Here is a 12,988-nt window from a genome sequence, read left to right on the forward strand (position 1 = left end):
TGTGGTGTGTAGCGTGTGCAGGGATTGAAACAGCCATCGTTGCAGCAGGATGTTTATCTCAGTGCTCTTTAAGTGCCCTGGTTGTTAGTGGTTTGGCTGTGAGACCTCAGAGAGGCAGGTACATAGTGTCAGCACATTAACTTAAACTCCCTGGCGGGTTACCTCCTCCGCTCTGGACTGGCCCCCTTCTTTTCCCCACTTGGGTCCCACTTTGCGGTTCCATGGGCTCTTAATGAATTGTTTCTGTGGAGACTGTCCCTGACTGCCCAAACCTGAGGGTCATGACCACTTGTCATCAGGGCTCTCAAACATTTTCCCAAGCTGTCAGTCCCGGTGAGGGACCGTCTGCCTTCAGCGGGTCACAGACTCAGCTGGACTGGGGCATGTCTAGAGGACATGGTTCAAAGGGAAAGAGCTACATCTTTATCAGTAGTGGATGAGACATTCAGATCATTTACTCAAGTAAAGGTTCCAATACCACAGTGTAAAACTATTCTATACAAAACATACCTAAAGTTCTAAAGTATGAAGCTTGAGCACATGTACAAAGTGCCATCTTTGTACACTGCACCATCTTTATCATAGGAGTGCTACAATAAAAGCAAAAAAGCATGAGCAAAAACAAGCAAGAAGATATGATGAACATGTTTTAAAAACATTTCTCCTCTGCCTTTCATGCAACAAGCCTTTATTTTTGGTTTATCATCATAATACAGCAGATGAAGTGTGACTTAAATGAGCATTGTTCTTGAGTGCCAGGAACTTGCTGGTAGAGAAAATGAAAAAACAAAACAAAACAAAACAGATATTCATAGTCAGCTTCAGTTTGTGTATGATGGGAAATGAGAGTGCTGCACAGAAATGTTGTTTGCCACCACACGGCCAGCAACCTAACAGCCCGCGGAAGAAGATCATGCTGTGTTGTTGGACAGACATCAAAGGCAAAGGCCTCAAATAGTTTCTCTGTCACACTGGGTGACCCAGCAGCACTTTGCTTCCTCCATGTGTGCACAGAGAAGCACACAAAACCCATAAAACCCATGCATTCAGTCTAATACACATATTTTCTTATGCACTCATCATGAACCCTCATTCAACAGCTGCAACTATCTGTTATTGTACTGTTGTCGAAGAAGTTGCATTTTATTTGCTTCCAAAGTCAACTAACCGAGCACCCAGACACAGTATCACAGTTGGGAATCTGTCACAGTTGTCTTGACCTTTGATCTCTAAGTCACCCTATCCCACCGGCACCGACAGACCCCATGTAGCCCCTCCCGATGTGGCATTTGGGGAAATGTACACCCATACATTTTGTTACTAAAGTTAGTGTGGTAGAAGTTGAGGTACACAGGGAGAGAGGTGAGAGGTGAGCATGTTTATGTGCTTTTACAGTCTTGGCATTTTCTTCCCTCTTTCAAAGGGACTTCGGTTCCTTTAAGGACATATACAATTTCAGTGGTGTGTTTAAGTCACAGCATATGGAAATCATAGACATTATATTACTTAAGGGATGAAAAACAAAGTGGAAAGATAGGGTTGTTTTCAAACTGTAAAAAAAGTTGTCCTCGTCAATTCACAAGAAAATGAAAGGCTTTCTGAAAGGTCTAGAGCCTTTCCGAAAATCTCATACTGATGTTTTGATGACAAGTTCTGATGGATCAAAATGTGTTCGTTGCACTAAAGCTGGTAGCCGCTGCACAAACTCAATAACTTCAGTCAGCATGTTAGGACTCGTCTCTCCTATCACAATATTTCCTCTCCAAATTCACTTAGTGAATTACAAATTGAAGCAAATTATCTGGGACAGGATTTGATTAGAGAAGCTGGACATTTTGGCAATCAAACTCAAGGGAGACCTTCAGTACACTGAAAAGAGGCTGATTCACACAGGCTGATTTCATTACAGGACTCCAATCACCGTGACTAAAGACACTATTTACTTAGATTTTAATATCCAGTTATTGCTAAAAACTAGAAAAGGTATTCTGAAAGTATAGAATATATGGGATAGCACTTGAAAATACAGTGCAAAAAAATTGCGAGTAGTTGCAACAACAACAACAAAAAAAAAACGAGTGAAGATGAATAATGAATGAGTTGACATTCACGAATAGTTAATAAAAACCTTCTAAATAATAACAAGGAAACACTCACTCAGTCATTATTACTATGCACCAACACTTATGAATCTACTCATCAACTAATGACCCATTAATAGTATCCCCCAGTTTTTCTGTAGTTCTCATTTTCTGCTATATGGTCTACATTAACTATTCAGTCATTCTCAGGTCCTTCCTGAAATACATTGAAAAAGCTTAATTGTATGCTCCTTTATTCTTTTTTGGCTGCGAGTAGGGTTGGGTAGGGTTCTGGTTTTGCTTAAACTGGACTGATTTTGGTATGAAGCCTCGTTTTGATCCGCTCCTGTTTGTCCTGTTAAATCCTTCATTTCTGTTATTGTCAAAGGCTTGCAGGAACACATGGAAAACTGACTGACTTACGAGGTTCCCATACATACTTATAATGTAGCTACTGCTGATTAAAGTACAACACTCAGTGTTAAAATTCATTATGCCAGTCCAGTGTTTTTTACACTGTCTGAACCACAGCTTTTAGTTTAAACAAAATATCTTTTTTCTGTGGTAAGTAATTTTACTGAGAAGATTCCTTTTGAAAATGCAGTGTGACCGGGCTTCAGGCCACCTGCTGTTGCTTTTGCGCCTGATCTCATGGTGTTTGTCCAAAAATCATAAAGACCTCTCTGTGGAACAACTGATGGAATTTAATTAAACAGTGAGAGACAAGGCCCACTAGCTGCAGCAGCTGTGTTCCCCAGCAGTTTTAACACTGCCACGTAAGAAACAATTCTGCTGCAGATGGTTATGTTTCAGCCTGGTCTTAATTTCTCATGTATTAGTATGTCAGTGAACGTGGCCAAGAAGAGCTGCAAACCCTGGATTAGTACTCCCACAGTGAGAGGCTTAGTCAGTGGCACCAAATACTTGCCTTGCCTTAATTACTCTTAAATGTTGATGTGTCACTATTTTAATGACCAAGAAAGGAAAAGTGAATGTTTCTGACTTCTGTTATGGACATTGCTGCCACAGAGGACACACATCCTCTCTGTGCTGAGTGCCACAACTAGCCTCAGGAACAAACAAACATGCATTCATCAGCGGCGTCAATCAGTCACTAAACTGTCACAGCACGGCAGCTTTCAGAGGCACGAGCGACCGTTTCAGCTGTTCCAGACTGTTTTTAAATCCATTTTTACCCACCTCTTCCTCATCAGTGGCACAGAGAACAAATGAACGAATGAATGTAAAGTTGCAGATAAACACACCCATTGTTTTAACGCTCTGGTGACGGCTATGTTGTAATTAACTAAGAGGAGGTGGACTTTTAAACCAGACAGGTCCAATCAATACTGATCCACATGGAGGACAGCAGCCTCCACTTCAATACAGGCCTCTGAGGCTGGTCAATCAGGGAGAGTGCTCCTGCTATTTCCAGTCTGAATACAGTCATTCATAAACTGGTGGGAGGGGACTGGTCCTTAAATCTGGCGACCAAGCTTTTAATTAAATCTTCATCACAGACATTGCCTTATGCAAGTGTGCGTTTTCCAGAATGTTCCTTCTTATTTACCAAAATGAAAACTGTGAGTCTAATTAATCTTCCCAACCTTGACGATATGATATGTAGGAATTCTGTGTTAAAATGTCTGAAAACAATTAGACTTTTGCTATATACATCGTATTGACAAAAGTATTGGGGCACTTGATAGTTACATTAACCGGCACGTTAAGGACATCACATTCTAAATACATATACAGCTTTGCAGCTCTTACAGCTTCCACTCTTCTCTGAAGGCTTTCCACAAGATTTTCTGGGGGAATTTTTGCCCATTCATGCAGTACAGCATTTGTGAGGTCAGACACTGATGTTGGACCAAAAGTTCTGGCTTACAATCTCCAGTTCATCCCAAAGGTGTTGGATGGGGTTGAGGTCAGGGCTAAACTAAACCCTTTTCTGTAAGTGCGTCGACTGTGGGACCCATGGTCGCCAAATTTACTTACTGTAGGTTTAAGCATCGTTTAAGATTTAGCTGCCTAAAACTACTTGTATATTGTGTGTGCGAATACTTTCTTGAAGGGGTGAAGCATGTGGGTGCTCCTCTAGTGGCGCAAATGAGATAAGGCACCCTCTAAGGTGCCTTTTTTATTTTTTTACTCCTGCCCATCAGACAGCATTGGTCAGCCACTGGTGTGAGGGTTGTGTGTCTGTTGTGTGTAAATTCTTCGATAAGCAGCTGCTGATGAAATAGATTAAACGTTAGGCCTGGCACACCTTGCCCGTGCTTTGGAACCGACCTCTCCACACTGTCTGCAAGTCCAGAGAGATGCGGATTTTTCATTGCATGCATCTGACTTTCGACTGTTTCATTTATTTCACTTGCATTAAAGATAATCAATACTTCATTGATCGCGATTCCCGTTTTGCTCCATTGCATATGTCCCCGCACACTGTCATAGTGCAGGCTCGACTGAGAGATGCTGACGTCGGTTAACCTGGTATCATGTCAATTTGAACATCAAATTTTATGCTCAGAAATGCCTAAAGCCCTGCAATCAGCTGCTCATTAATAAAACTTTCATAACTGGAATTACAGGCAAGTTTAAGTGTAATAAACTATATACAAATATAAATTTAACATCAGCAACGATTTCTTCGTTCTTAATATTTTCCTCCCCGCACATGTTCAGCATAATTCAAAGCTCTTACAGTCTTAGTCTGAGACAAACATCTCTGTCACACACATTACCAATTACCATTATCTAGGCTGCAACACACACACACACACACACACACACACTCACACATATACATATACATATAGTTCCTTTTGCAATGTTTCCTTAAAGATAACACGTCTGAAATGAAAAAAGGTGGCGAGAGATTGTTCGAAGCAATACTTAAAAGCTTCTCTTGAACGTACATCAACTGCTCAGCACTGATCCGTTTGAACTTGAAATGAGCTGTAGACAAATATGGTGTAGAGATCGAAGACATGAAAATGAAGTAGCAGCCCTCCAAACACTGACGGCCTGGTGAATCATAAATGACAGCATTTAAATACTACATGTTTTTTTTTTTTTGTATGTGTGTGTGTGTGTGTGTGTGTGTGTGCGTGTGCCAGAGTTGTTATCAGCTTCTCTATTGGTCTTGGCTCTCAAATTTCTTCACATTTTATTCTTGCTAGGATCTGAATATAAAATATATTCCACATCTTTATTATGAAGCAATGAAGATCACAGTTCATTCACAGCAATAAATCAGTCACATTCTGCTTGTCTCCTTGTAATGCTGTATTTAACCTGAGCTCAAAGGTTTCTCCAGCATCTGTCACTGTTTCTAAAATTAAAACCTTGCAATATAAAAGCCTAATTCAATCCAGTTCAATTGAGCTTATCTATATAGCGCCAATTCACAACGACACGTTCCAAATGGAGCACGTCCAGATCACACTCTTCAACTTAGTTTTTTCTAAATAATTAAAAGCTGCACGTATTACATGTATGACTTTAATCACTATAAGTCTAATACTGGGCAAGCAGCAGACAAAGCTCAGTAATATCCTCTGTCCTGAATGTTTTGAGGTCTTATCACTGAGAACAAATGAGAGATATGTAGTGTGTGAAGGCCATGCTCTGACAGAAAGCAAGCTATAACAAAGCTGAGGGCAAGCCGGTAGATACTGACACTAAGTCAATATGGATTTCCTCAGCCAGGAAGACAGACTGAGGCACAGCGGAAGATATGTTACAGAAAAAAAAAAGGGAAAAGCAAGAAAGCATAGAATTAAAGTTGAACAGAGAGAGAGAGAGAGAGAAGGTAGGGAAAGAAGTGGAGAGCATGAGACCGAGCCTTGACAGCTCAGACCTCTGTTTCCTGACAACGGTAATTACTTCCCTGGCTTAACTCATGGCCTGAATCTCCTTCACAGCCAACTAATGCTCACCACTTGGGCTCGGCACTGTGTGTTCCTGTGATGAGAGATTGCCTGTAAAGAGTTTGTGCTTTACTTTTCCACAGTCCAAGCCAAACCAGTGGGGTAAACTTCTTAAAGATGAGTGGACAGAAAAAAAAAAAAAAAAAAAAAATTAATCCTCAGAGGGTGAGAGAAGCTTAGGATTATGTGCCATATCGCGCCAACCAATGGGAGGATTTGAGCCTGTCTGGCCCCGATGTCTTGGCCAATCACAGCCTGAAGCAGAGGATCAAATACACATGGGAGCGAGCAGCAGTGAAGAAATGATGCACTGTGATAGCCGTGGTGTAAAGGAGTGGCTCTTTACTGATCTGGAGAACAGTAAAATACAAAATACATCAGAAAAATTCTAATGCAGATTTTAAAAGTTGCATTTGTTACTTTGTTTGCTTGTTAACGTCTCATTGCAAAATGATAGATTCTTCTTCTTCTGTTTTATTAGAACACCCAGCAATTATCATGATGTAGACGTTCATACCACAGTCCCTTCAGCTGTAAACATGTAAGTTTTCAAAGCTGTTAATTTGATTTCTGATCCAATATTTACATCACACTGAAAACATTTTACCTTCATCAAATCAATGTTGGGCATCAGACTTTCATCTGTTAGGCATCTGTTGCTCAAACAACAAATGTGAATGAAATAAATAACTATTAACGCCCTACCCTACCCTACCCTTTCCTTTTCTTGTTTCATTTTCTTATTTTTCAGTGCATCCTCCTCATCTATCTACAACGCACCCTGCACCTGCCACTGCTGTCATTTTCATTGTTCCAAAACAAACCAAAACAGAAACAGAAACGCTAAGGTTGGCTTAGCATGATGATGGCCACAAATTGTTTTCTGCCACCACAATGAGGCGTGCAGAAGAAAAACAAGATGCGTTCACTCTCATACAAATAGCTGTGATGATACTGCAGCACCACAAGCGACTCCCACACCAACACACATGCAAACACAACAGTATGTGTCACAAACAATACAAAGAGGAGGAGACCATCACCCTAACAATGTTCACGCAGACAGTTACAAATTAGTAGGCAGACTGTGGCCTCTCGTGAAGCTGTAGCTGTGTGTGTGTGTGTGTGTGTGTATGCGTTTTCCTGTGTTTGTGGGGACAAAAATCTGTTTACACAGTCACATTGTGAGGACCCGCCTTACTTACGGGGACAAAACACAAGTTCCCACAGCATACATCATTAAATATTAGGGTGCAGATTTGTTTTAAGGTTAGGCTGAGGTTAGAACTCTGAGTGTGTGTGTGTGTGTGTGTGTGTGTGCGCTCGCGTACCTTAAAAGTACAAGTGATATTGAGGGGTAAGAATCTTTTGTTTGCTTTCACTGCCCTCCAGTGGCAGTATGTTGGTGTTACTCAAACAAAATCCACCAAGTTTGGATCTCTGGCTCATTATTATAGGTTCTGCTTGCTGTATCTTGTTCCTGCTGAAGGCCATATGGAATTGGATTTTTTTTTTCTTATAATGTGTATGCATGAACCTTAGCTTCCTTTTCATATTTTTTTCATAAGTTTTCATATAATCTTCTGTCTGCTGTATGTTCTGCTGTATTCTGTTCTTGCTCACAAAACCTACATGTACTGAAAATCATTTCTCCCTACAGAGATTATTAATGTTGGTTCAATAAAGATAGAGAGAGACTATCTGGGTTACCGTCATAATTATTCTAAAGCTGTACTGATAAAGAAAACCAAGTCAGTTTGTAGTGCCAGTGATAAGATAACACTAAAGTGAACAAGTTCATTTTGTACATACTTTGAGGATACTCTATTCTGTATACTTATACACAGACAGACTTTGTCCTCACCTATTAACTGGGTCACCTCTCCGATTTCCACATACCTCACAACAATGTGTGAGAATTTCAGTGCACGTAGCCGTGCACACCTGCCGAGTATGGACCTGAATATGTCAGACAACAACTCTGCAAATCTCTATTTAATTCGGTGCATGTTTGTGAGTTTAATGAAGCATTCAGGTGATCCTCCTCAGCTGGTGAAGTTACATTCAGTACTATATCAGTGTCAAACTATCCCAGTGTGTCATATAAAATCTGCAGTATATCAAGATAAATATGTTAACTAAATAAATCAAAAGCCAACAGTAGAATGTGAATAATGTTATTCTGGCATAAACTCCGGTGCAGTTTGCCAGTTGTCTGTCGGTGAAACGTAATGAATGTGGGTATCAAGCAAATTTGGCCCAGTTTCTCATGGGTTTAAATTCTGTCTGCTGTTTGAGAGCAACTTTTTGGCAAAAAACACAGAACTTTCTGGTGATAATCTAAAGAATCCTGATTAATTGATTAATATGATTCATTATGGTGTTTAGAAATGGATAAAAATGCCCAAGCTGCCTGATAACAAAGTACTAAGAAATACATTAGAGGTTTGACTGCTCATGTCAGTTGGAACAGAATTTGCAGTTATAGCGACAACCATTTTATATGACGCTATGCTGCAGCCATAATTATTATTATTTTTTGTTCAGAATCATTATTCAATTGTATCAATAAATAATTATTACTACAATATGAGCAACAAATACCCTTATCATTTGTTTGCCTGCAGACTGCACATGACAGCAAAATGTGCTCACATGTCTCGTGGCCTGACTGGACTTATCAGTGTTATTTAGACAGATTTTAGGAATGTGCTACCAGTAGCAATGAGTTTCCACTACCCTAGTTTCACTGACCTAGTTTAGACAGCTGTGGGAGTCAGTCTTTAAAAGGCAGTTCTCCTCAAAATTAATAATTTATATCGACTGTCCACATCATTTAGCTCAGTGCAGTCTGCCGTTCTGGAGACAAACATGTTCACCCAAAACAAGCTACCAGAGAACCGAGACCAGTATGTGTTACACATTTCAACTGCCAGTATTATTATTATTATTATTTTTATCAGAATATATGTGCATGAAAAATGCATACAAATTCATACTTATTTGTATATGAAGAATCCACACAGACTGATACAGGGTGAAATTATGCTGCAGCACAGGTGTGAAACATGGTCTGAAATTGCATTTTGCAGCTCCGACTGACCGCACCTGAATCGCTCCTGTCAAAACGCGTGTTTTCCTCCATCTGTTAAAGACACATCACCTGCTCTGATGACATTGATTGGGTGTGGCAAAAGAAAAACAAAGAGTTTGAATTCACAGAGATTTTTTTGCTGAGATTATTTGGTATAGATGCTTACTTTTTTCATAGTCAAAATAAATTATTTGTAGTTGCAATCATTCATGTGTAATGATAATAATTTTTACTGACTGGTCAAAGGGTGATCAGAGCCATACCACATTTTACAATACTTATTTCAACGACATAATGAATGCATCAAGGTTCTCTTTTTATTACAGTTGTTTTGAGATTGTTGCTTTTGTTTTGATTTTGTTACATTTTTTTTCCAGCCAAGCTTGTTGTTAGCTGGCTGAGGCTTAAGTGCTGCTAATAAAGCATTTGAAGTAACAGGTAAATTTACAGTTGGGCCACTTGCATTTTACTGTTTCTGTCTTTGCTCTTGTGGACTCCAAGTGTATGTAAAGATTGATACCACTCTGTTATCTGTTTGTACAGCCAGGAGCCCTTAGCTTGGCTTAGCACAAACACTGAAAACATTAATTAATTAATTGGATTAATTAATTTTGACAAAAGCTTGAAGTGTAAAAACAACAGCTTGTTGTTTTGAGGATTATTCTGTACCAGTCACTGCATGGAGTGTCTGCTCACTGGCTCCATCCTTATACTTAACACACATATGTCAGAGTGGCATAGGTCTTCTCATTTGATTTTTGACAAGAAAGCAAATAAATGTTGATCTTTCACTGGTGATGCTCTTCCTGGCAAAAGGCAATAGGCTATTACTAATTTGACAATAACCTATATGCTGTTAAGAAAGCATCTTTTTTACTATATTTATTTTTACAATATTATTGGTCTTATTCTAGTTTGTGAAATCTAAGTTTTTCTGATTAGTAATTCCTATTATTGAATTTGTTGTTCAATATTGTTTGCACAGTTTCGCTAAGGCTTCCAGGAAAGGTTAACTCATGTCTGCGGAGCTGTGCAACTACACTCATAGTGAGGGAAGAGGATTTAATTTGTGAGTAAAATGCCATATTAATCCATAATATTTATGGTGATTTATCAAAATAAGACCCAGGTTGAATTTTTTTTTTTTTTTTTTTTAAATACAAAATTATGCAGTAAATCCATAGCTCAATTATTCCTCTTGCTGTTTGACTGCAGACCTTTTTTCTCCTCATCTCCACCGAAACAAAGTTCTCAGCACATTTACACTAAGCTCACAAAAGTTCAGTTTATCCACTTTTTACAGGCTTATATAAACCAGTACAACTCGTATTCAGAGCATACATCACAGTGATATTTTGAGTTAGGATATCTTTTCAACTGTGGTATTTCAAAGTATAGAAATTGATTTTTTTTTTTATTGGAAAGTTTTGTCTTACGTGCTCATAGATGCTGGTTCCACCTAACTTCTAAATCAGTGACTATGCTGAAATCTTCTCACTAGAGGGCAGCCTTTACCCAAATTAATGCTGAGTCTTTCCACCAACCAGACAGCAGCAGCCCCGGGCTGCCCGAGGACATCATTACACACTCAATAAAGCAATAGTCAGTCATTTTCTCTGCTTAATTGATCCCACTGCTACCCAACAATGCGTGGTGTGACATTTTTTATTGCAGCAGAAACAGCAGCATGCCTCAGAGTAAGACATGCTATTTGTAATTATCTTGTTGTTGTGTTCTTGCATGACCGGCCATCTGCAGACAGCATGCAGTACACTTGTTGGTCAGCGACTGAGGTCAGGGGCTCAGCAGAGAATTCCTCCTGGAGCCGTCTGTTTGGCTGTAATGACATTGTCCCAGTATTTACCAGGGCTTGTGAAACACTTGTCTAGAGTACAAGAGCACAGTATGCTCTTACCCAATCCGAAACTGTTTGGGGACAGATATGGAAATTTGCGAAATCATAAAGAAACACAGAGAAGGCTTGATAAGATGATGTTTATGTTTACTGTGCAAGCTGAGAACACTCTGTCAGTCTTTCTCACTCTCGCCCTGACACAAATGCATGTGCACAGAGGCAAATTAAATCAGTCTGCATATGTGAAATACATATATTGTTGTTTTTATAATGACATTAAGTTCTAGAAAACACATTACTGTAAAACATAAAGCATTAAATAATATGCAATGTTTACTATGACTCTTCAGATCTCTTCACAGTCCATATCTGAAGAGGGAAATATTGAAGAACTGGAGAAGCTGATGCTGCTACTGAATAAATAAAAACTAATTCAACAGAGGCAGGCAAAATGGATAAAAGCACACAAGCTCAACAAGAAACATTTCCTTTAATTTTAAAAGAATGCAAAATGCAGTCGTCGTAGCTCACATCTACTGGAAAGATTAGTTTATTTTTTCTTCTTTTCACAAATTAGCGAGACAGGCACGTTATCATGTCTTTGTGTGTGTTCCTGCAGACTCCCTTGCTTAGCCACTCCTTGTTCTGTCATCATGGCCGGGTGGAGCTGGCAGAACTGCACATGTTTCAAGCATGCTCTGAAGCTTCACCCCTCTATTTCCCTTCAACTAATGTGTGCACGGCTTAGCTGGAAACGAAAAGAGGAGGGCCTATTGCATGTACCCAGCAATGCTTTTTACCAATCACAGGGGCTTCCCCGCCCTCTTTGTCTCCCTCCCTTTTAGATCCCTCCTACTGTCTCTAGGCACACCAACCAAAGCAAAAAAAAAAAAAAGTGCTGGGGAAAAAAGTGATAAGCAGCAAGCAGCTTCTGGGTTTTGCTTTCAAGCGCACTCCTGCTGAATCGGTGTGAGTGAATGTGGATGTGTGTGTGTGTGTGTGTGGGGCGTTCACCCTGTCCTGCCACAGTAGCAATACAGTGCAGCAGCGTCGGCCCCCGAACAAAAGGCTAAACACCGCAGAGCCACAGGAGGAGAAACTCAGGGATAGAAGCAGGCTGAGTGGCCCAGCGTGACTGCACTTCTCAGGGAGCAACTCAACCTGCCACTTAACCCTCCTGGCTTTGGAGTCGAGACAGAATGCAGACTGTCTGTCTCTCTCTGAGCTAAGGAAAGCACTCTGTTACTGACTGCTTTGTCTTTCACTTTGTCTGTCATTCACATACCTCAGTCTTTGTAATCGTTTACTGAGATTCCTGCACCTGCCCTTCCACACCTGGGCGTCTTTACTTTCCATCTACCTGTCAGACGAGATGTCTGACGATGACTGCCGCTCGCCCATCGGCCTGGACTGTTGCAGTTGCTGCCTGGACCTCGCCAATGGCTGTGATGACTCCATGTCCGGCAGTCCAGGCCTTGGTACTACAGGGGGCCTGCCGGCAAGCCCCACCAGCCCCAGTGTCAGTCACTTCCGCCAGCTCCGCAACCAGCTGATGTACCAGAACCTGAACACGGACAAGCTGAACAACATCATGAGGCAGGACTCCCTGGAATCGGTGGTGAGGGATCCCTGCTTCCTGCTCAATGAAGGGATCTGCAACAGCAATATTGACCAGACCATGCTGTCCATTCTGCTCTTCTTTCACAGGTATGTCTGTTGTTCACTTATCAGAAAGGCACATGCTTATTTGATGAGGTAGGAACTGACTAGAAAGGACCTTTCCTGAAATGTGAAAAGTTATCCTTTAGGGATATTCAGTACAAAGTCCATCTTTTACCTCTGGATCTACATGTATCAAATTATTATGTAAGTGCTGCTCAGGAACCTTATTTTACTTTACAGATGGCTAGTGTTGACCAATCAGGTTTCTTGGGTCAGCACTTTTTCTGTAACAGCTGACATAAGTGTTTGCAGCCATGGATTAAGTATAGGCCAGGATAAGGGTGTTCATGTCAGAGCTGTA

The 12,988-nt window shown here is 40.5% G+C and overlaps 1 protein-coding gene across 1 annotated transcript in view; it reads left to right on the forward strand.

The window, feature by feature from the left end:
* The first annotated feature begins 11,872 nt into the window (after positions 1-11,872).
* tsc22d3 (TSC22 domain family, member 3) overlaps positions 11,873-12,988 on the forward strand; it is a 32,261-nt gene continuing 31,145 nt past the window's right edge. Inside the window, exon 1 of the mRNA XM_046406908.1 lies at positions 11,873-12,672. Within this exon, the coding sequence (XP_046262864.1) occupies positions 12,338-12,672 (335 nt within the window). The 5' untranslated portion in view covers positions 11,873-12,337. The remainder of the gene's footprint in view (positions 12,673-12,988) is intronic.

This window comes from Scatophagus argus, chromosome 12, assembly GCF_020382885.2.
Source record: "Scatophagus argus isolate fScaArg1 chromosome 12, fScaArg1.pri, whole genome shotgun sequence".
In the NCBI taxonomy this organism is placed as follows: domain Eukaryota; kingdom Metazoa; phylum Chordata; class Actinopteri; family Scatophagidae; genus Scatophagus; species Scatophagus argus.